Below are 23,410 nucleotides of genomic sequence, written 5' to 3'. Positions count from 1 at the left end.
CTATGTTAATTGTTAATACCCTGTCCCTGATTGGATTACCTGACTGTCTCTCATAGTACACCATCTAATCATTTCTCACATGCATTCCTTTCCTGCCTCACCTGCTCTTGCATCTTAACTCTCAGAAACAGGTGGAAGATTAGCATTCCCCAGAGAAAGCATGATCTCTTACAGACATTTTCACTTCTGTGGCTTCATTAAGCCCTAGCTTCCACTCTTTATTTTCTCGTCCGAAATAGTGAGACCCAGCTGTACAGAGTTTTAAAACAAATATGAAAGTACTTACGTAACGAATTTTAATATTGCATTGCAGGATCAGTATGGAAAATTTAATAAAGTTCCAGAGTGGCAAAGACTAGCTGGAAAAGCTGCTAAAGAAGTTGAAAAATTTGCCAAAGAGAAAGTAGATCTTGTGCTGATGCACTGGAGGGATAGGATGGGCATTGCTCAGAAAGAGGTAAAAGTAAGATCTGTCCGGCTCTAACTTGCTGCTGTTCCCAGATCTGTGTTCAGGTATTTCTCACTCAATACTTGAAGCTCAAAAAGTGAAGGTCACCCAATTCTGATTCATATTCTCTATTTTTTCCTTAATTATTAGTTCTGTGAATTAATGATGGGGATTTTAGTTAAATAATATTGAATTATTCTCTTAAAATTTCTCCTACAAATTCCAGTTTTAATATTTTGCTTTGTGCCTATAAAAATATGTCTTTATTGTTTGCCTTTTTTATTCAGAATTAGACATGTTTAGAGATAGAATTTATATTTTAAATTAAATTCATGTGTGTACTTAAATTTTGTAGTTATTTTATTCAATCATTCAGATGTAAAAGTTCCAGCTTCATTCTTCATTATGTAACATGTACCATAGAACCTAATTCATTAGTGCATTCTTCATCCATGAGGACTGGGCAGTGGTTCAGAATGAGCGTCGGTGTCTTTTCAAAGCTGACTGGCTGTCAGTTTTTGTCAGTGACATAGCTGTCTTTATTTATGATAGTTATTTCCTTATTCAAAGGAAATAGTTTTCTCATATAAATGGGTTTCTTAAGAATTACCAGAATAACTAAATATAAGAGAACAAATATTTTGTGTGTCTATTTGAAATTTGGGCCAGTCTTCAATTTTCTTTTTTTTTTGTCTTTTTTGAGACACAGTCTCCCTGTAGCCCCAACTGACCTAGAACTCACTATGTAGACCAGTCTGGCCTTGAACTCAGAAAGATCCACCTGCTTCTGCCTCCCAACTGCAGGGCTCAAAGGTGTGCGCCACCACACCTAGGAATTCTTTACAAGTTCAGCATAATAGGTCAAAGTTCACTTGCCTGAGTGATCATTGAGGTGTAAAGTATCAAATCAGTAGACAGGCTTCCAAGTGTCTAAGATATTGAAGAGAATACTAACCAATGAATCCGTTAGCCACTATCTGAGCTTAGCTCCATCACTTTCTAACCCAAATTTTGGGTTTTTCAGAAATATATTTTTCTTCTTTTCAAAAATCAGAATAATAACACCCCCCCCTCCATCTTTAGAGTAGAGTTGATAGTACTACGTGATAGGTAGAGAATGGGCGGGAGTGAGTTCAGAAATATATTTTTCTTCTTTTCAAAAATCAGAATAATAACACCCCCCCCCCTCCATCTTTAGAGTAGAGTTGATAGTACTACTTGATAGGTAGAGAATGGGCGGGAGCGAGTGGCGCGGATGGAGAGCACGAGTGGATGGATGAAGGCACCAAGGCACAGATGGAATTCTCAGTGGGACACAGATTTATTTCGCACGGGGCACCTTTCCCTCGGGAAGGGAAAGATGTCAGCTCGCGGGTTGGGAGCGGGGACTTTACATGGGGGGGTCTTGGGGGGGGGGAGGGGGGGATTTTTGGGGGGAGAAATCGGGGAGGGGGAAGCAGGTAGGATTAGGGTGTGGAAGTGTCTTCTTTTTCCTCTTAAGATAAGAGGAACTCTGCTTATCTTATCTTTGGAGGTCAGAGGAAAGGCAGGCTGCTTCTCAGCAGAGTTTGTCCTTCTTGACCTCAAAGGTCAAGGTGCTTATCAGCTAAGTTCCCTTTTTCAGGCTCCAAAGTCTGTAGGTCCCTGTTGGGGAGAGGGGGGCTGCTATTGGAACCCTAACACTATAGCATTTGAGCAGGGGAAAAAAATGTGTAGATATGATCAGTTATTTTCAGTTATTGAAAACAGCAAGTTCCTGGCTTCAAGTAGTTAAACCTATTTCTAAAATAACAGTTACTTTAACTTCTTGAATATAATTATCATATTAGCATATTGCCGATAAACTTTTAGTATTAGATTTTATATATGACATTTATACAACATAAAACCACTTAGCTATAAATAGGTAATCTGTTGTATTAAAACATCAGGGGCTAAAGGGAAAATGATGTGTTTTTAATACCAAAATATTTTGTTGGTTTTTGATATTGTTTACATGGACTATTTAAAATTTAGAGCACATGATCGAAAATATGAGTTGAGATAACTGATTGTCATATCTGCCCACATACTATTTCTAATACTAATCTATTTAGAAAACAGTATTAATCTGTGACTGTCATGTGCTGATAAATAAGATTAGAATAGGGAATGATTTTATGCATTTGTTCATTTAAAAACCAGCCATTGTAGTGCATGCCTTTAATCCCAGCACTTGGGAGGCAGAGGCAGACAGATTTCTGTGAGTTTGAGGCCAGCCTGGTCTACATAGTGAGTTCCAGGACAGCTGGGACTACAGGGAGACCCTGTCTCATTTAAAAAAAAAAAAAGAAAGCAAAAAAAAAACCGCCACAGCCATTGTCAAAATCAACTGGCTAATCTTGAAGTAAACTGCATTTCTTACATAATGAGACTGTTCTGGGGCTGGAGAGAAGTGATTGAGAACACTGGCTGCTCGTGCAGAGAATCTGGGTTTGGTTCCCAGCATCCACATGGCATCTAATATAACCGTCTGCAACTCCAATTCCAGGGGATGAGACACCCTCTTCTGACCTCTGTAGGCATTGCACAACAGGGTTCTATTTATCTACATGCAGGCAATATACTCACAAATAAACATTAAAAAAAAGAATGTTCATGAAGTCAGCTTTGTTTGCAGTTTATGCTCCATGCTGGATTAATAGTGACTTTTGACTAATGTTGGCTAATGGAGTTTTAAAAAAATACACTCCTGACCTTTTCAGGTTAGAGATCTTTAGCTAGTTGCAGTGTTTAGCTTATGCCTGATTCTATGCACACATTTAAGAGGAAATAGTTGTTTTTATTGGTACGACATTACATTTTCATTATTCTAGACTGCTAGGCTTTTGTCCAGATAGGGAAGGAGTTTAAAGAAATAAAGTGCTATTTTGTTGCTGTTGTCGGTTTGGGTTTTGGTTCTTGAGGCAGGGCCTTACTGTCTAGCCCAGACTGAGCTGCAGCCCTCCAGCCTCCCACTTCAGCCTCTTGAGTGTTTGGATTCCAGACAAGCACTTCTAATGTCCAATTAAAAATGTTGAGGAAAGATTTGGTTTGTTACAAATATCAAACTTTGAATTGTTACATTAGTTTTTGTGATAATGTACTGAATTTAAAATTTATGAGAAACATTTCCATATATAACCAAGAAGTCCCATTTCAAATAGTATTTATTTTTTCCAAATTTAGTCTTTATTTTGCCACCTTCTATGGCACCTGGTCAGCTTTCTTGCTCCATTTATCAACCTTGCCACTGATGAAGTTTGGACTTTTGGTGTCAGTTGACACTGTAGGCTTTGTATTTTTATTGCTTTCAGGGTTAGAATTATAGTTGCACTTAGGGCGGCTATTCTCCAGGTCCTTGTAGAGAGGCGAGGGTCACTTGAGATCATTTCTTCCAGTTGCAGTCCTTATATAGGTATCTGGGGGGTGGTGGGGAGGAACGTAGGACTTTATTGGAGTTTTGAGAGGATTTATGACTGCCTAAAATTTGAATCACAGTCTTAGAGAAGCAGGTGGCCCTTCCTCATCGTACAGTGCAGATGAGTGACATGGGCAATATTCTTGTGGAATTTGTCTAATAGTTACAGCTTAGCAGATCATATTCGTACTCTCCTTTTTCCTTTTTTAAAATTCCTTTTCATTTTTTCCTTTTTGCGATTAATTTCAGGACAAAAACCATATGGTGAGTTTAAGTCCCTGCTACATGTGTGAGGTGTGTTAAATTGGTGCGTGGTGTTTGTCTTTGGCATTTAATAGATTCAGGTCTTGCTTCACATGTGCCTGAGTGTAAATGCTTGTTTCTTCTTTGGTAGCTACTTCAGTGTGCTTGCCCCTTGCCTTCATTAGGAGTGTATTAACCTATAAACTTTTGCATTTGTTGCTGTTTTTTTTCATGAATTTGTATTAATTGCATGTAAATGTTTGAAATAAGTCAGTTTTAGGCTGTTGTAAATTTTACTAGTGAAATTGGTGTAAACTTTGCAGGATTTGGTGTTGACACAGTAGTTTGGGGTTGCATGGACAATATTTGAACAACTATAAAAACAAATGCTGGGGGGAGCTGGGAGATAGCTGTTCTTGCAGACTACTGGGGTATGGTTCCCAGCACCCACATCGGGCACCTCACAGTCACCTATAACTCCAGTTCAGGGGATCTGACACCGTCTTCTGACCTCCCTGAAAACCTATATGCATGTGTGCATATATACATAAATAAAATAAAATATTTCTAAATGCTAGAAAATTGTTTTAATTCATATTTTATAAATGTTGTTTGTTTTGTTAATTTTTTTCAGTCAGTTTGAAAATAATGATCCTATCACTTGTTAAGTGATGGCCCCTGATCCATCATGAGCCTTGTTTGGTGGCCATGTTGAGTACTATATAGTTTTGTTTTATTTTGTTTTCTTTTCCAGAATATAAATCAAAAGCCAGTAGTTCTTCGAAAGAGAAGACAAAGAATAAAAATAGAAGCAAATTGGGATCTCTTCTATTACAGGTAAACTTGAAACCTCTTCCAACATAGATTAACTTGATGTTGATGTAAGAGGAATCATGACAGGATTTTTCTACTCAGGTCACAGTGCTTTGTGTTACAGATATTTTTGTGCTGTCAGGTTTCAAGATGATACAGCTGTTAAGATTGGTTTGATTAAGCATGCTTTTGTAAAATTAAGTCTTTATAATGTCAGTAGTCTGAGGCGCTGAAATTATTGTAAGACTTTTACTAAGGCATAAAGATAATTGCATAAAACTTTTTATAGCATAGAAATAATTGCATACCTACCTTAATCTTGTTGGGAATGAAGTCTTAAAAGTGTTGGGTGATGTCAGCCTAAGGAGACTTGAGAAATGAACATCCACGCTAGTTGACCTCACATGCTTTCCAGCCTGTTGTCCATAGTACCCCATTGCCTCTCCTGTTTCCAGCCCCCGCCCAGCATGTGCATAGAAACACATTAACTCAGACATTTACATGGTTTGCAAAGCTTCTTTAGGTTAACTCAGAGGGCTCATTCTAAAAGCTTGATTATATCTTGGCTAATGAAGGAAAATAACTGGTCTGAAAACTTGCCATTCTACAATTTCTTTTTCTTTTTTGGTCCTTTTGAGACAGGGTCTCCCTGTGGCCCCAGCTGTCCTGGAACTCACTATGTAGACCAGGCTGGCCTTGAACTTGCCTCTGCCTCCCGAGTGCTGGGATTAAAGGCGTGAGCCACCACGCCCAGCTGCCATTCTACTTTTAATCTGTGTAGAATATCCTTGAGCATACACTTTGAATTTCTTTCTTGGGAATCTCCAGTTGTGATGTCCCCTGAAAACTTCCTTGAAATCCTCAAGTGACACTGCTAGGAGGATTACAGGTGTAAAGCCCATCTGCCCCTAGCTTAGATTTTGCTACAGTTTAGTGTAATGGTTGTTCTAAGAATGCAAGGAAGAAACTTTGAAAATCCTGAATTGAGAGTCAAGTCTAGAGTGTAGTTCATTCCACATGATTCATATGGAGTACAGACCAGTCTTACTCTGTACTTGAAACTTGGTATCTGACAGCAGAATTATTCTAACTTGAATTTGTGTTACCAACAAATAATTGAAATTTAAATATCAAGGTTTTTTTTTTAATTCACGCAGATTTGTCTAATAGTTTAAGTTCACTTTTTCTCAATATTTTTTAATGAAAACTTCCAAACATAAGTAAAATAATTTTGCAATGAGTACCTGTGTGTTTATTACAAGGTTCTTTACATTTTACTATGCTTGCTTAACATAGACTTTATTTTCTTTACTTACTCTTGGTAAAATTTAATAATCCAGTGGCGGTTTTGTTTCTTTTTTGCTTATTATAAGATGTAGTAAAGGTGAAAGGTATTATTTTTGAAAACTATTACTTCTTAATATTTTCTGATTTTATATATATGCATAGGTTTGGTCAAGACCATGCTAGATCAAATCTGATTTGGAATTTTAAAACACGGGAAGAACTCAAAGATGCCCTTGAGTCTGAAATGAGAACATTTAATGTTGATAGAGAGCTTGGCAGTGCTAATGTGATCTCCTGGAACCATCATGAATTCGAGGTGCAGTTTAATTTTTATTGTATAGTAATCTTTTAAAAAAGCATATATTTAAATATTTATGTAACATATCTTTATCTTATTTATTTATTTATTTATTTATTTATTTATTTATTTATTTATTTATTTATTTATTTATTTATTTATTTATTTATTTATTTATTTATTTATTTATTTATTTATTTATTTATTTATTTATTTTTTGGTCTTTTTTTGAGACAGGGTCTCCCTGTAGCCCCAGCTGTTCTTGAACTCACTATGTAGACCAGGCCGGCCTTGAACTAACAGAGATCTGCCTGCCTCTGCCTCCCAAGTGCTGGGATCAAAGACCTGCGCCACCATGCCTGGCTTAATTTTATTATTTTTATTTTATGTGTACGCGTATATTGCCTGCATGTAGGTAAGTGCACCCGTGTCACTGTCGGATCTCCTAGGACTGGAGTTAGGACAGTTATTAGCTGCCATGTGGGTGCTGGGATTTGAACCTGGATCTTCTACAAAAACAACCAGTGTTCTTAACCACTGAGCCATCTTTCCAGCCCCAAGACAAAAATTTTTTAAAAAAACAAATTTTATTACTCAGCTTTATACCTAAAAATCATGTGATAGCATTGATCTTACACATTCAGGTCTGATCTTTGCATATCCTCTCCCCACCTTCCCCCAGCCATTTCTGAGACTTCTCCTTATAGTTTATTTGGTTTCTTCACTGTGATTTGTTTTTGAGTGTAACTGTGTTTAATTGCTGTGTTAAAGTAATTGATGTGAAGAGCATGAGAAACATGAAACATGTTTATGGCAGATAGCTTAAAATTTGTATTTAAGTATGTATTGTACGTGTTTATGTAGTTTATGTAGTTATTGTACGTGTGTTATGTAGTTTATATCTTCAGAAATCAATTTTTTTAGGCTTCGTGGAAAGACTTGATAATGTGTTCAGGGAGTTGCTCTCCACAGTCATCTCTGTCTTTCCATGAGATAAACAACCTATATGTAAAGGTCCTGGTGCTCTGCCAGATTCTGGTCTTGGACTTCTCCTTCACTCTTCACTTCCTCTTCCGAGTGGGCATACAGGGAAGGGTGCTGTGTAAAGGTATTAACATGTATTTAACATATCAACTAATCTGGCATGTCAACAAGGGGTAGAGGCAGCCTGTATGGACTGAACAAGCTGTGCTGCAGGAAGCATCATTGACGCCATGCTTAACTGTACACCTGATGAAGCAGGCATCATTCATACCACGGTGTTCTGTAAATTTGGTCAGCAAGCTTTACATTCAAATTTTACTATTTATCTGAAATAGTCATACTAACAATGGAGACTGGGGAGATGGCTCAGTGGGATAAAGTACATGCCATACAAACATGAGGACCTAAGTTCAGATTCTCAACATCCATATTTAAGAAACTAAGTATGGCATCATGCATCTATAACTCCATTGTTGGGCGGGGCCAGGTGGAGACAGGCAGATTATCCTGTAGCTTCCTGGCCAGCAAGGCCAACCAAAACAGAAAATTCTAGGGTTAGTAAGACCATAAGGTAAGATGGAGAGTTACAGAGGAAGACACTCAGGGTCTAACCCTGGCCTCTACGTGTGTGCCCACAGATGAGTGCACACACATGCACACGCACACACTCAGACACAAGTAGTGAATTACCTGATATTTTAAGAAATGCTAAACTCAAGGGAAAGAAGGAACCCGAGAGAGAAAAATAGTAGGAGACAGGTGTTATAAGGGAGAAAGCTGTAAAAGGGGTAGTTAAGGCTGGGCGTGGTGGTGCACGCCTTTAATCCCAGCACTTGGGAGGCAGAGGCAGGCGGATCTACATAGTGAGTTCCAGGACAGCTGGGGCCACAGGGAGACCCTGTCTCAGAACAGACCAAAAAAGGGGAGGGGGTAGTTAAATGGGAGGGGAAGAAGGAGGGCTCTACAAGGAGCTGTGAGAATAAAGGGGAAGGAGTTTGAGATGTGGGAGCATAGCAGACAGAAATTATCAAGGGAGAAATGGGGAAAATGGGGACACTTTAAATTGGGAAGGGAGGAGGGAGGATAGCAGGGAGAGAAAGAGGAGAGATAAATAATGCCTAGCTAGTATAAAAAACCAGAGGAAATCCTATTTGTCCAAAAACCTCCTGAAAAATTACACATGAGCCTGTGAGTATAGCTGAAGACTATATAACAAGAAGCAGTGCCATACAGGAGAAACCTTCTTTTGAGTTGTTGGCCTTCTTTTGAGTTGTTGTAGTCCAAACATACAATAGGGTAAAACCCTATTGCTGAAGACAGGACATATATTAGACAACAGGATTTGGAGCAACGGAGCTGGATCAGACCTGAAAGCTGCCTCCCCTGAAGGCTAGCTCTCATAGCTTTGGAGAGCACCATGCAAGCTGCTAAGGGAGAGCATCAGTAGATGGACCAACCCTAGCTTCAACCCCCAGAAACCATATCAATGACTGACACAGCAAACGACATTGGTACAATAGTGGTACTTTTATCTTGGGGGTAATCAAACTACTTCCTAATTGGACTTAAAGCCCACTCAATGGGAAGAAACTCATGTGTGGCACATCTAGGATGCAACCTCTATACTTAAGGCTCATGGAACATAGAACAGGGGATGAAGAGAACAGTAATACATCTTTCAGCTCTCATCAGTGAAGCTCCCTCATGCAAGAGAAGGCCAGGAATGCAGAAGGTCACAAATGGTCACGATGCAGAGAATAAGAGTGCAGAGTATGGTCCTTGAACAGGACTCCTATATTAAAATACACCCCGGCAGGGCTCAGCGATCATTGTGGAAGAGGGGAAAGATTGTAAGAGCCAGGGAGGAGGTGCATGACCATGCAGAAATAGTCCTACAGGCTCCTGGGACCCTTCTCATACAAACCTACAATAATGGTGTCAGCAGACACAGGATGCATGCGGGCCAAAAGCCAGCACAGAAATATAGTAATGAATAGCAGGTCCCAACCTTAGTTAAAGAATTATTAGCAGCTGGTTACTGCTGGGTGAGAATGAGCTGATCTTCTTAAAGGGAGGGACTCGAGATAGACTGAGTAGATCCCAGTGGATGAACTTGCACTGAAGGACCTCTGGGAACACTAACTTTACATGATAGGCCTTAACACAAATGACAGAAGTTATGAACTCCAGTGGTGGAGCTACGGGAGGGTTCCAAAAGAGAAAGGGGTATAAAGATGATTTTCTGTATGAAGTACACAAAAATTCAATAAAATATTAGAAAGGAAAAGAAAAGCAAGCTTGCCAGAGCCTCTTACCTTAGAAGACAGCAGTAAACTCTCTGATTTCTGCCTTCTGTGGGGCTTTGTAGTACAGGAAAATGGGGTCTGCTTCCCATTAGTCCCAAAATGCCATCATTAATCTCCAGTCAGCAGATCAACCCTGGCAAGAACTAGCTGTCTATCAACATGGTGTGATGCAAGCAGCACTAAAGATCCCTTTCCAGTCTTCTGTCTAAAATAGTTCCCCGGCCTCCAGCCCCAAGATAGTCAAGGTATCTGCAATTCCTCTTCATACAGAATTATTCCGTTTTGTGTGGAAATTGCCAAAAATCTACTATACACTAAATTGATGTGGTTTATATTTGTTAATAAAGGTTAAATATGAGTGCCTGGCAGAGGAAATCAAAATAGGAGACTATTACCTGCGATTACTGCTGGAGGAGGACGAGAATGAAGAGAGTGGATCAATTAAGAGATCGTGAGAGTCTATTTGTATTTTCTTCTGTTTGTTTTTAACTGTTCCTTGGTAATTTCTAACCTTTATTAGAAAAAATACTTTATTTTTATTTTATGTGTATGAGTGTATTGCCTGCATGTATGTAAGTGCACCCATGTCATGCCATGCCCACAGAGGTCAGAAGAGGGTGTTGGATCCCCTGGAATTGGAGTTAAGGTGGTTGTTAGCTGCTATGTGGGTGTTGGGAATCAAAGCCAGCTCCTCTCTCTGCAAGAGGAACCAGTGCTCTTAACTACTGAGCCATCTCTCCAGCCCCAGTTTCTAACCTTTTATCTTCAATCTAGGTATGAATTTTTCAATGAGCTTTACCATCGCTTCCTGCTCACTCCAAAAGTCAACATGAAGTGTCTATGTTTACAAGCCCTTGCTATTGTTTACGGCAGATGTCATGAAGAAATAGGACCTTTTACAGACACGAGATACATCATTGGGATGCTAGAGAGGGTAAGGACATCTCCAGAGAAGACAGCTGCTTGCTCTTGCTACTGCCGTTTGATAGTGTCAGAAATCATTTGATCACATCATTGCTTTAATTTTCTGTGAGGGTTTTTCTTCAATGTGTATTATACTTATTTTAGTTGGATGAATAGGAAAATGACTAATAGATTAAAATGCGTCCATGCCAGTGTGTTTTGCTCAGTTTTTGCTTTTGAACAGCTTTGGTGACTTCCAACTTCCAGGTAGCAGGGGGTTGATAGGTGTATAAAAGAAACAGTAACTTCTGCAGATGTTCGCACATTTGGTTTTCCATTTGGAAAAAAAGTCAAATGATCCTAGCATGTTAAATTTAAAAGTGTGAAGATGGTGAAATTGCTTAGAACAGCAATGACTTTTAAAAAGGTAATGAATGAGCATATTCTTTTATTTCATACAGTTTATCATTTAACATTTGAGCATGGATGGTGGGTTGGAGGCAGATTTGTTCAGTGTACAACAGTGACTGTGACCTGTTTGTTGCACAGTATACCCCCCCCTTCCTCCTCCTTCCCTTCCTTTTTTTGGGGGGGAGTGGGGAGGATCTCTAACTAGCCCAGGCCAGTCTCAACTCAATATATAGCTCTGGCTGGCCTTGAACTTGTAATCCTTCTGTCTCAGCCTACCAAATGCTGGGGTTGGAACATGCATCCCATGCCCTGCTCTGCAGTGCTAAATTCTAACTAATATTCCAGAGACCTGGAGGACTTCCAGCTCACCATATGTATTTTAAGTGAATGCACTTTCCTTCTTATTTGTGTTCATTATAATGAAACACCATTTACCAAGTCTTTAGGAATTTTACTTAATTTAGCTTTCCTAAAAGCTACATTAGTCTGTATGATGGCTTAAAATTATCTGCCATTCCAGGAAATTAAAAGTTCTATAAAATTGCATACAATGTAAAACATTGAGGAATCACAATAATTAACAGACAGTCATCTGTAATTTTCCCTTTAATGTTTAAAAGATGACATTGTTTCTTATGAGCTGTCAGTTGATTTTGTGAAGCAGTGGTATAATCTTAATGGATGTTTTGTTCACTGTTGACTAAATTCTTATTTTGTTAGTGTACAGATAAACTTGAACGAGATAGGTTGATCCTCTTCTTAAACAAGTTGATCCTTAATAAGGTACGTTATTTTTATAATTATGCTGTCACTTCCTAGTCATGTGAATAAGATAAACTGTCATAGTTAATTTTCCAGAGGTGGTTCTTTTCTTTTTATTACACAAATGTATAAATTTATAGAGGAAAAAGCTTTTGTCAGGGTTGTCTGAATAGTCTGTCCAGTATTCCAACTGCTAAACAAAGTCTCTTTCTAATGTCTAGGAAATCATCAGTTATTTTAAGATTACAAAAACTAATTAGAGGGACTGGAGAGAGGGCTCAGAGGTTAAGAGCACTGGCTGCTCTTGAAGAGGACCCAGGTTCGGTTCATAGAACCCACATGGTTGTCTATAACTCCAGTTCCAGGGGAGTCAATGCCCTCTTCTGACCTCTGTGGGCATTGCACGACATGGGTGCACTTACATACATGCAGGGAAAATAGATCATACACATGAAATAAAAATAATAAATAAAATATTTTTAAAAACCTAATTAAAGGTGCTGGAGGTATGGCTCAGAGCCCACTGTCCTAGTGTATATGAAGCCCTGAATTTGAATCCCAGCACTATAAAAACAAACCAGAACATTAAAGATTTAAATATAATTGATTTTATTTCTGTTTATTGAATAAACCTATTAACAGGCAGAGTAACTATAGGGCCAGTGTGCATCATGCTACTCTGTTTTTACTTGGAGGGGGTACTCAGCCCATATGTAAGTGGAAATTCTTTTTCTTTTTCTTTTTTTTGAAATTCTTATGTGGTCTCTTCAGAGTGTAATTTTGTTCTTTTAATCTAACTCATGTTCCTTGGATGGAAGATCCTGAAAATACCAAATAAGACCAGTTGTTTGTTGATCATTTCTGAAGAAATTCCAGATATTCTGGTCTTTGAGAAATATTTTAGGCTACTGTACTTATTGAAGAGAAAGGATTTGGACTATAGAAACATGTTTCCTCTTTCAGAATAACGTTAAAGATCTCATGGATTCGAATGGAATCAGAATTCTCGTGGACTTGCTAACCCTTGCACATCTCCATGTGAGCCGAGCTACTGTACCTCTGCAGGTATGTCTGCTTGTCTAGCACTGGCAGTCTTTATGTTCCTTGAATACAGTTTTAGTCAGAAGAGTCATAGAAATCTACAAATAGGGTGTATGGTCAATAAAGTATTTCTCTTGTAATTATAATAGCACTGATGCTGAGAGAGTAATTCATGATAAAAAGGTGTACTCACCATAGGAATGATCCAGTTTTATTTTTCCAGTATCTTTTGTCTTTTATATTGTAACTGCATCTCTAATAGGGTTTATTTTTGAGGCAATGTGACCTCTCTAATGTAAACTGAATTCATTGGATACATAACTAGAACTTTCAGCATTGACAAGCACTGAGAATATGCTTTGCCCTGAGGACTCCAGGAACATTATTCAAGTCACGCAGGAAGACATAGCCGCAGGGCTAGTCAAAGGCCTCTGTCTGATACTTGATCTGGAAAGGGATCTATACTTGGTTGTTTCGATGTTTTGCTTTTCGTTTGTTAAAGTATTTTAATTTTTTTGGTGCAAGGAGATGTCATTTTGTCTTAATTATGAGAAAAATGCTTTTAAAATCTTTTAGAATTTTGACTGAAGAGATGACTTAAGTGGTTAAGAGGGCTTTGCTCCTCTTCCATAGCACCGAAGTGTAGGTCCTCAACACCCACATCAGGTGTTTCACAACAACCTGTAACTCCATCTTCAGGGATCTGACACCCTCTTCTGGCCTTCATGGGCACTAGCACTCGCATGCAGATATACACCCAGAGACATATATACATAATCTAAAATAAAATATTTTTTAAAATTAAAAAATTATTAAATATTTTAGAATGTAGATTTACTGTTCTTACGTATAAATATTAGTAATAAATGCTCCTTTAAATTCTTTAAATTTATTTTTTTATGTATATGAGTATATTGCCTGCATGCATGTAAGTGTACCTGTGTGGTGCAATGCCCACCAAGGTCAGAAGAGGGCATCAGATCCCCTGGAACTGGAGTTAACAGACAGATGTTAGTTGCCATATGGGTTCTGGAAACCAAACCCAGGTCTTCTGCAAGAACAGCCAGTGCTCTTAACTGCGGAGTCATCTCTCCAGCCCCCATCATGCTTATTAAATACCACTAAACAAGTATTGTTCTGCTATACACAGTGCATTTACACTTTAACTATCAATGGCTCTAGGTGGTAGTTATCATTTTCCCATTTTGCAACACAGAAACAGAGGAACTAAGAGGCCAGGAGTCACCCATATGTGCAGAACCACAGTTAGATACCAGAAGCTCTACTTGCAGCCATTTTGCTATACTTAAAATTTGAGTCTAACTGAAAACCTACAGTTACAGGAGTATTTCAAAACTGTGTTACACCAAAATATACTAACTCATAAAAATTCTCTGTTCCAGTGACTCAGCAGTTAAGAGCACTGGCTGCTCTTGTAGAGGACCCGAGTTTAGGTCCCAGCACCCACATGGGAGCTAACAACCTCCTGTAACTCCAGCTCCAAGGGATATTATGCCCTTTTCTGGCCTTTTGTTTGCATTGCACAACGGATGCACTTAAATACATGCAGGCAAAACACTATGCACATAAAAATACAATATTTTTTTCTTTAGAACACTGATAGAGAAAAGAATATCTGTGTTGCTGAAAGAGAATGAATCTAGTTTTCTGAATCTTAATTAGCTTTGTTTGAGATTCTGAAATATGTCAGCAGTGTGACCCAAGATGATTCAGAACACTTTGCTCCCCCATTTAGTAAGCTAATTTTATAGCTGGAAGAAAGTGATATACAGAAAATAAGTTAGAGGACGGTACAGAGACGGCTGAGTTGATCACTGCTTACATTGGTTTACTTGACTGTGTCTCAGCCTTTGGCTGCCAGTTGTTGACTGATGTGATTGCCTAAAACTCAGCTGCTTATTAAAGTAGATTAGACAGTGTTTGATGTATTTGGTTAGAGTTCACTATGTATGGAGAACTCTTTAGGCTAAAACTAAAGGATATGTGGCATCAGCAGCTTTGGGCCAAATTCAGTTCAGCTTAACTACAGTGTGAGGAATAGGAAGAAAGCATTTACAGCTGTTGAAATTCTCCTGCTAGTGTGAATGCTGATCTCAGATGCTTACTGAGACTCTAGTTAGAGTAAACCCCTCCCCCAAACTTTACTATGTTGAACATTGTGGTTTAAACTTAATATTTATTTGTATAATTATTTCTAACATTTCTTTGCTGCTAAACTCTTAGTGCCCTGAGAATTTATTAATGACCATTGGGAATATAGGTGTCCTTAAATTTAGATAACTGAGTGAATGTAGCTGTTTCATATGTCTACTAGGCATTTGCTCCTTAACTCTTAAGTTCTCTTAAAACTTCATGTGAATTCCTAAAGGGATATAAATCCTCAAATTTAATACTGAATAACTTGTTTTATGACATCTGTCCCTTAGATTTCTACCTTGGGAAATAACTAAGCTCTCTTTAACAATTTAGAGCAATGTAATTGAAGCTTCTCCAGACATGAAGAGAGAGAGTGAAAAGGAATGGTATTTTGGCAATGCAGACAAGGAACGGAGTGGCCCATATGGATTTCATGAGGTTTGTGTTGGGGAGAAAGTTTCTGTGGTCTCTACTTTTTTTTCCCTGAGATAGTCTTCATGGTCTTACTGTGTAGCCCACATTGTTCTAGAACTGATCTCGTTGCTTCAGCTTCCCAGATGCTGAAATTACAGACACGCAGCACCTTGCCTATCAGGTCTCTGCCTTTTTTCTGCCCTCTTGTTTAGCACTCATACAGATGTACAGTGTGTTTAAACTGACATGGATTACTGTCTTAGCTCCAAATGCCCTACAACTCCATTTCCCCCTGAAGAATTAGGTGACCTATGGTTCTAGAGATGCCCACATGCATACAGAATCATGCTTCAGATCTTTTTAGAAGGCTGCTGTTAGGAGGGTACCACTCAGGAGGTAACAATCAGTGTTCAATGAATTTGTATCCAGTAACTATTACTGTCTTAATTATGTCAAACTAAAGCATGTGGTAGGAACAGTAAGTTTTCATGTGTACTCTAAAATTCATTGAATAGTATTGTTCAGTTCAGGAACCAAGGGTATTTTTCCTCTTCAGTTGCAGTATTCAGTCCTGTCCTTCCATCCCCAGCCTCTCAGGCTCAGTCAGAATTTGGCCAAAGATCATTTTATAAAAGACCAAGCCTTCTGCTCTTAGAGAATTTGGTTATTCTCCACTCTACTTACCATTGTACACGTTCCACTGTTCTTCATATTCGGTAATTGAAGAATATGTGGTTCTTCTTGTATTAGTCAGATAACCTGAAACCCTGATTATTAACAAGATCTTGGTGTATGTTTACTTGACAGTGTAGTGGCCATGCTAGTGCATCACTGTTTCATAGTGTGCTGTTGTTTCCTATGCCTTGACCATGCATAGGAAATGGTAGCAAACATTTCATTTAAGCTATGTATTTGTAATAATGATGCCTTCCATCAATTAAGATGCAAGAATTATGGACCAAAGGAATGTTAAATACAAAAACAAGATGCTGGGCTCAAGGCATGGATGGATGGCGACCGCTTCAGGCAATACCTCAGCTTAAGTGGTGTCTGTTAGCCAGTGGACAGGCTGTACTGAATGAAACTGACCTGGCTACCCTCATCTTGAACATGTTGATCACAATGTGTGGATATTTCCCAAGCAGGTAAAATGTAATTAGTGTTTGCATGGTTAGCAGGTGACTAAAATATCTTGTTCTATGTTTGTGTGGATACTTCCTCAGGAATGTTAGGGGATTGCTCTGGTAATTTCAAACAAAAATGTCCTGTTTGGGGTCTTGGAAGAGTGATATTTTGGCCTTTAAACTTTTTGAAACAGATATTAAGAAATATTTGCAAATTGCATTGATAAAATTCCTCTAAACAACCTTTTCTGTGGAATTCTAATACTGCAAAATTGATAAAAGCTGGACTCTAGCAGTGGTAACAACTAAAATGTTTATGTGAATTCAAGATACGAATATATTGAAGTAGATATCTATGAACCAAGTTAGTGGCAAGCTCCTGAGCTGCCAGGTTAGCCATGCCTGCTATAGAAGGGGTGACTGTGCTGCAACTCCTCCCCTCCTTGACCAGTGCAGGTGAGGGTTTGTTCTCCTGTAACAATCATGTTTGTAATCTTTACTGAGAAAATTTCAGTCTTCATAAAAATCTTTGCATAAATAACATTTTGTCTTATATATTAAAGATGTCTGGTGATAGAAATTACTGGAAGAAATGCACGTATTTTATAATACTCCATGTTCTTGTTACAGTTCTCTTTAAAAATCAGGTTAGACTTAAAACCATAACAATTAACATTTAGAAATAATAGTGCATTAAAATTAAGGCTGCATTTGAAAAATACTGATCATTGTTAATGTTTAAATTCATGTGACAAAGCTTGATATGCCCTTTGGGGAGACTGTCCACAGACAATGTGTTAGACAACACAAAGTTTAATCAATTAAATAATAAATAAGAGTCTTTGGCTCCTCTAGGGCACTGTTTTTCAAGGAAATCTTATGGAAGGAAATGAAGTCATATTAAAGAGCCAAATAGATTTAAACCAAAATACCTAATCATGTTCCCAGCTGTATGAGAGCTTAGTCTTTAACAAAAAAGTAAGGTAACTTGCTTCATGCCTAGTAGAATGCCATATGCTCTGAACATACGAATTTAATAAATATATTAAATGTTGACCTTAGGAAATATTTTCTAGGGATCAGGATAATGCCATCATTCGTCCTTTACCCAGAGTGAAAAGACTGCTGTCCGACAGCACTTGCCTTCCCCATATCATCCAGGTGGGTCACTTTTGTGTTGTCAGACTGGAACAGTAGTTTAAATAAGAGTTATCTTCTCTGCTTTTTACTATATAAGCCCTTGTCCTTACTTTATTGTAATTTATTCCATGTTCATAAAGCCTGAACCTTGAGTTAATACCTATTTCATTCTTGATTCAGTTGATAATCTAAATGTACTGGGAAAGATTGTATTTCCAGGAGCCTGAATTTGTGAAGCCCCCGGGTTCCAGAATTACTGCAAAGGGAGCTTATTTATCATCCATTCTTAAAAATCTTACTATTGTGGGAACTACAAGGTGGTTCTAGTTTGTGCTGTAGCCCCAGATAAGGGCTGGGTAGTTTGTATCTTAACAAAGCTCACGGCAGACTCACTAGCATGTTCCTCGGCCTTTGTTCTCAGCTTCATGTTTTTATGGATTGCAACCATTTCAAAGCTTGGAATTACATAGGAGAATATACCAATATACTAAGGAATTACATAGGGTATTCTGTTCTCTGCATTAGTTATCTTCAACGCAGGCTAGCATTAAACTCAAATGGGCAGAGATTTCAAGTAAACGTCTCCTTCCTGCCTATTATTCTGTTCCTAAAATCTTATTTTTCTACTAGTTATATATGGCTTGACCTTAAGATCTGTGCCAGTCATTCGTACATTAAATGTGATGTAGTTAATATGCTTCTACTTTTTTTTTTTTTTTTTTTTTTTTTTTTTTTGATCTTGTAGCCCCAGTTGGCCTAGCACTCACTATGTAGACCAGGCTGGCCTCAATCTCACAGAGATCCACCTGCTTCTGCCTCCCAAGTGCTGGGACTAAAGGCACACACCACCATGGCCAGCATGTGTTTCTGGTTTTGTTTTACTGCCCTATGCTAATGCCTGTGGAAATTACTAATGCAGAAAACTTCTGAATACAAGAATGCGGTCACCACCTTTTTATTTATTTGACCAACTTTTCTTCTTTGAGCATTAGCAGCATATTTTAATATATGTATGGTTTTTTTATTGTGGACATTTCTGTTTAGACCTTTAAATGAAAGAGCGCTATAATTTTTTAAAATATTTTATTATTTTTATTTTACATGTATGCCTGCTTGTAGGTGAGTGCACCTGTGTTGTGCAGTGCCCACGGAGGACAGAAGAGGCTGTCGGATCCCCTGGGACTGGAGTTACAGACGGTTGTTAGCTGCCATGTGGGTGCTGGGATTTGAACCCGGGTCTTCTGCAAGAACAGCCAGTGTTCTTAACTGCTGAGCCATCTCTCCAGCCGAAGAGCACTATAATTTTTTTTTTAAAACTCACCACCCAATCCCAGAAGATCAAGTGACTGTATATGAGGTGGTACAAAAAGAGAGGAGTTTGTGTTTATTGGATCCCATCAACATGAAGACAAACTTCCATGCCCTGAAAAATCATCTCCCAGATAGTTTTCTAAGACTTATAAAGCTGAAAGGAAAAAAGTAAATATACATGGCATGAAATTTTCAGTCAGGAAGGGCTTACTGAAAAAATATGTAGAAAATATTTGGGATGGAGAGATGGCTTATAGTTAAGAGTACTGGCTGGCTGCTCTTGCAGAGGACATGGGTTTAGTTCCCACACCCACACGGTGGCTAACAACCTTCCCATGACTCCACCTCCAGGGGCATCTGATGCCCTTTTCTGGCCTCCACGGGCATTGGAAGCACATGGTACACTTCCATACATGAAGGCAATGCACTCATACACATAAAATAAAAATAAATTTAAATATTTCTTAAAAATATTTAAAATTTAAAATAAAAAAATTTAATGAAAATTGAAATGCCACTTTTATTTAGATAATAAGTAAAACTTACTAGATTTACTTATCAAATGCTTGTTGAAAGCAGTTCTCTGGGTTTTTATTAGCTGAGGTTCAGGACAGTTGGATCTGATCCCCCCCTCCCCCCCATTATTTCTAGTTCAGATTTCATGAGGTTGGTGCTTTATGGTAGTAGCAGCCTTTGAGCTGCAATTCTAGATCTGTATTTTTGTCTGCCAAAGCAGCTGTGTTTGCCCTGCTTCTAGAATTCTCAAGCATGGGGCAGGATTTCCCATGTCAATTCAACTGAAACTAATGCAGCATAGGCATGCACGCATATATACATACACCTGCATTAGGTAAGTCTCAAACAGTTTTCCCTGTAACAATGGGACAAAACTAGCTTTAGACACATTTAAGCTTTTTTTCCATTTTAGTCAATTCTCAGTAGTGCCTTAGGGTCTGCATTAAGTGTTGTCAAATGAGTCATTTTTCAAATCTGTTTTGAGTTTGGTACAAGCTATTGAATCCGTGGATGTAAGAAATGGTAGCAGCATAGCTCACTAAGCTAAACATTTTACCCCTTTCCAGCTTCTGCTGACGTTTGACCCTATCCTTGTTGAGAAGGTCGCCATCTTGTTGTACCACGTCATGCAGGATAATCCCCAGCTGCCTCGCCTGTATCTCAGTGGAGTGTTCTTCTTCATTATGATGTACACAGGGTCCAATGTGCTTCCTGTTGCTCGGTAAGGCCTGGAAGGATGATCTATTTTAAATTACCTCAGTTTCACATGGGCCTTTTGAAGTGGAATTTTTGCATTATTTTATGTAATTTTTCATTATACTAATTATCAAATTAAATGTCTAGAAGTTTGGAAAGTAAAAGAATAGGAAGGGGAAATTACTCAGAATTGAGTAATTTTATCAAAGCTAGTGTTTGAAATCTATTATAGTGATATTTTATTAAATGTATAAAATATCATAAGTACATTTATATTATACATGTGGTTTTATATTTTGCTTTTAAAAAAATGAATATTTTTATATTACTACATAGCCTAAATATGACCATACTTAAGAAATCCTTATAGCACATTTCAGGTCATCCCTTAATTGGAAATTAATAATTTGGGAATATGGACTTATAAGTGACCTTTAAATGGGTAAAAATCCATAAAAGATCTGCCTTTTGTAACTTAAGGTCACTAAAACCAAATCAGTGTTATTATCTGACAAATACTCTTTATTTTTCTTTGTAGGTTTTTGAAATATACACACACAAAACAGGCTTTCAAGTCTGAGGAGGTAATACCAGATACTGTGTATTATACCAACACTGAGTAAACTGTCTTAGCATTCTAAGATATTCTGAGGGGGTTGTATGTTTACTACCGCTTAAGAGCAGATTTTGTTTAACTATTTGTTTCTATTGTGTGCACATAGACTTAAGCTAAATTTTTTTTTGGGTTTTGGGACAGAGTCTTCCTGTAGCCCCAGCTGGCCTGGAACTCGCTATGTAGACCAGGCTGCCTTTGAACTCATAGAGATCCTCCTGCCTCTGCTGGGACTAAAGGCATGTGCCACCACGACTGCTCTTAAGCTAAGAGTTTTGAATAAAAACAAAGTGTTGCCCACTTTACTTATATTGGAATTCAAACTGAATATACCTTGAGAGCTTTTAGATGTTACCCTCTTAAATAACATTTAGATTAGTGTGGTTTTATACATGTTTTATTGTATATCAAAATCTCTAAGAGTTAGTAAGACTTGAGCCTTGGTTTTGTTCCAATTCCAAGGTAGAAGAAAATGCTAGTTTTCACATGATCTTAACGTGTTCTTGCCATTGTACTGAGGAGGAAAACTGGGGACCCCAAAATAAAATGAGACTTATTTTCGGAAGCTGATCAACCTGAAATTTTGTCATCTAATATATTTTGCAAAGAGACTTGAGGGATGTTTCAGATATGTTAGATCTTTTTCATGGAGCATTGACTTGCTGGATGTTTTACAAAGTAGACCACTGTTTAAGACACTAGAAATTATTACACCACCTTGACGTTAGAAACTAGACTGAAATGTAGGCTTCAAAGAGTAGCCTGAAGTTTCCTAGTACTGTTAAAGTGAAACTGATGGCAACATCATTTTATAGTTTTTTATAAATAGAAATTGTCTCTAATGGTGACCATTCTTTCTCCCTTATTTCTGTGCAAAATGTATGTAATCATTTATTTATTTATTTATTTTATTGGTTGGTTGGTTGGTTGTGTGTGTGATGTATGTGCTTACCTGTGCATACGTGTGTGGAGACCAAAGGTTGACTTCAGGTGCCTTCCTCTATCACTTTCCACCTTGTTTCTCGAGGCAGGGTCTCATGGAACTTGGAGCTCTCAGTTTAGACTAGGGTGGCTGGCCAGTGAGCTCCAGGGATCCTCCTGGCTGTCTTCCCATTTTCCTCGCATGGGAGTTACAGGCACATGCTCCCACACTCAGCTCATGTCAGTGCTGGGGATCCAAATTCAGGTCTTTAGCTTGTGCAACAAGCACTTTGTCCACTGAGGCATCTCCCTAGACCCTAAAAGCTTTTAGAAATGATATTTATCACATCACCTAAATATTTTGAGTAATCACAGCAAAATAGTATTTATAGTCAAATCTATATGTAGGAATTACCAAATAATAAAACTCTAACATACCAGCAAATTTTCACCCAGTAGTTTAACAGTAGTAAATGTACTACTGTTATTAGCAAAAGGTCTGAAAATTCTTAATTTGTCTTTTGCACCAAGTAATTAAAACATACTAATTTTTCTAACTCTTTGTCCTGTCCTGGAGAAGTAAAACATGTTGTATTTGCCTAGAAGGAAATAAGAAAGGCATTTGTATCCATTAGAATTTTATTTCCATCAGACAGAGAAGTGAGTTTTAAAAATGTAAAATGTTAAATTGCATTACCTGACTCCACTTGGCAAGCCAGATAAGGACTTCTTGATCAGGTCCTTGTAAGTATTTGAGTGGATGTCCTCCTCTGATTTCCTATGCGTGTTTCATAAGAACAGCCTCTTAAAGATCTGGACTTTAGGGACCTGATGAGATGACTCAGCAGGTAAGGTGCTTGTCACCAAGCCTGGCGATCCGAGTTCAATCCCTGGGACCCACATGACAGAAAGAGAGAACCAACTCCCACAAGTTGTCCTTTACCTCTACATGCACACCCAGGATGAGGACATACATGTCTAGGCAGGAACTGTAGCGAGCGGTATAACACAGGATCAGTACTGAAAGTCTTCATGGACTCATCCTTGTCTAGCACTGTTATTTATAGCCAGAGGCCCGTTATCCTAAGTAACGCTGTGGTAGGAGCAGGTCATCCCCGACAAGGGTAAGGGTAAAGCTGCTCTGCTGCTGTGGCGTTTGCTCCAGGCTGATTGGTACCAGACATCTTTGACTTCACATTTTGCTGTGTTTCCATCTAGCTTCCTTGTCTCTTAAAATGTTCTTTAATCATAATTCATTTTTATCAGAAATTTCAAAGGTGATTTTAATGTTTCTAAAATTTTTTTAAGACTAAAGGACAAGATATTTTTCAGAGAAGCATACTTGGACACATCCTACCTGAAGCAATGGTTTGTTACCTAGAAAATTATGAACCTGAGAAGTTCTCTGAGATTTTTCTAGGTGAATTTGACACTCCAGAAGCAATCTGGAGTAGTGAAATGAGGTGAGCGACAGCTGTTTGTGTTTGTGCTGAGAACTTTTGCTGCTTTCTTATCTGATCTGATTTCAGTTTCAAGAAATTACGGTTTGAATATCTAAAGCAACAGCAGTTTCGGTCTGAAAT

At 38.2% G+C, this 23,410-nt stretch overlaps 1 protein-coding gene across 1 annotated transcript in view; it reads left to right on the top strand.

Moving 5' to 3' along the window:
- Dnajc13 (DnaJ heat shock protein family (Hsp40) member C13) overlaps window positions 1-23,410 on the top strand; it is a 133,638-nt gene that overhangs the window by 58,349 nt on the left and 51,879 nt on the right. Inside the window, exons 20-32 of the mRNA XM_008825087.2 lie at window positions 314-457; window positions 4,885-4,967; window positions 6,393-6,546; window positions 10,166-10,269; window positions 10,593-10,752; window positions 11,853-11,915; window positions 12,858-12,959; window positions 15,426-15,530; window positions 16,449-16,651; window positions 17,707-17,791; window positions 20,164-20,318; window positions 20,832-20,877; window positions 23,136-23,290. Coding sequence (XP_008823309.1) covers window positions 314-457; window positions 4,885-4,967; window positions 6,393-6,546; window positions 10,166-10,269; window positions 10,593-10,752; window positions 11,853-11,915; window positions 12,858-12,959; window positions 15,426-15,530; window positions 16,449-16,651; window positions 17,707-17,791; window positions 20,164-20,318; window positions 20,832-20,877; window positions 23,136-23,290 — 1,559 coding nt within the window. The remainder of the gene's footprint in view (window positions 1-313; window positions 458-4,884; window positions 4,968-6,392; window positions 6,547-10,165; window positions 10,270-10,592; window positions 10,753-11,852; window positions 11,916-12,857; window positions 12,960-15,425; window positions 15,531-16,448; window positions 16,652-17,706; window positions 17,792-20,163; window positions 20,319-20,831; window positions 20,878-23,135; window positions 23,291-23,410) is intronic.

This window comes from Nannospalax galili, unplaced genomic scaffold, assembly GCF_000622305.1.
Source record: "Nannospalax galili isolate Female #2095 unplaced genomic scaffold, S.galili_v1.0 scaffold369, whole genome shotgun sequence".
Classification (NCBI taxonomy): domain Eukaryota; kingdom Metazoa; phylum Chordata; class Mammalia; order Rodentia; family Spalacidae; genus Nannospalax; species Nannospalax galili.
Note: the sequence above shows the minus strand (reverse complement) of the source record. Positions and strands in the feature narration are given on the sequence as shown.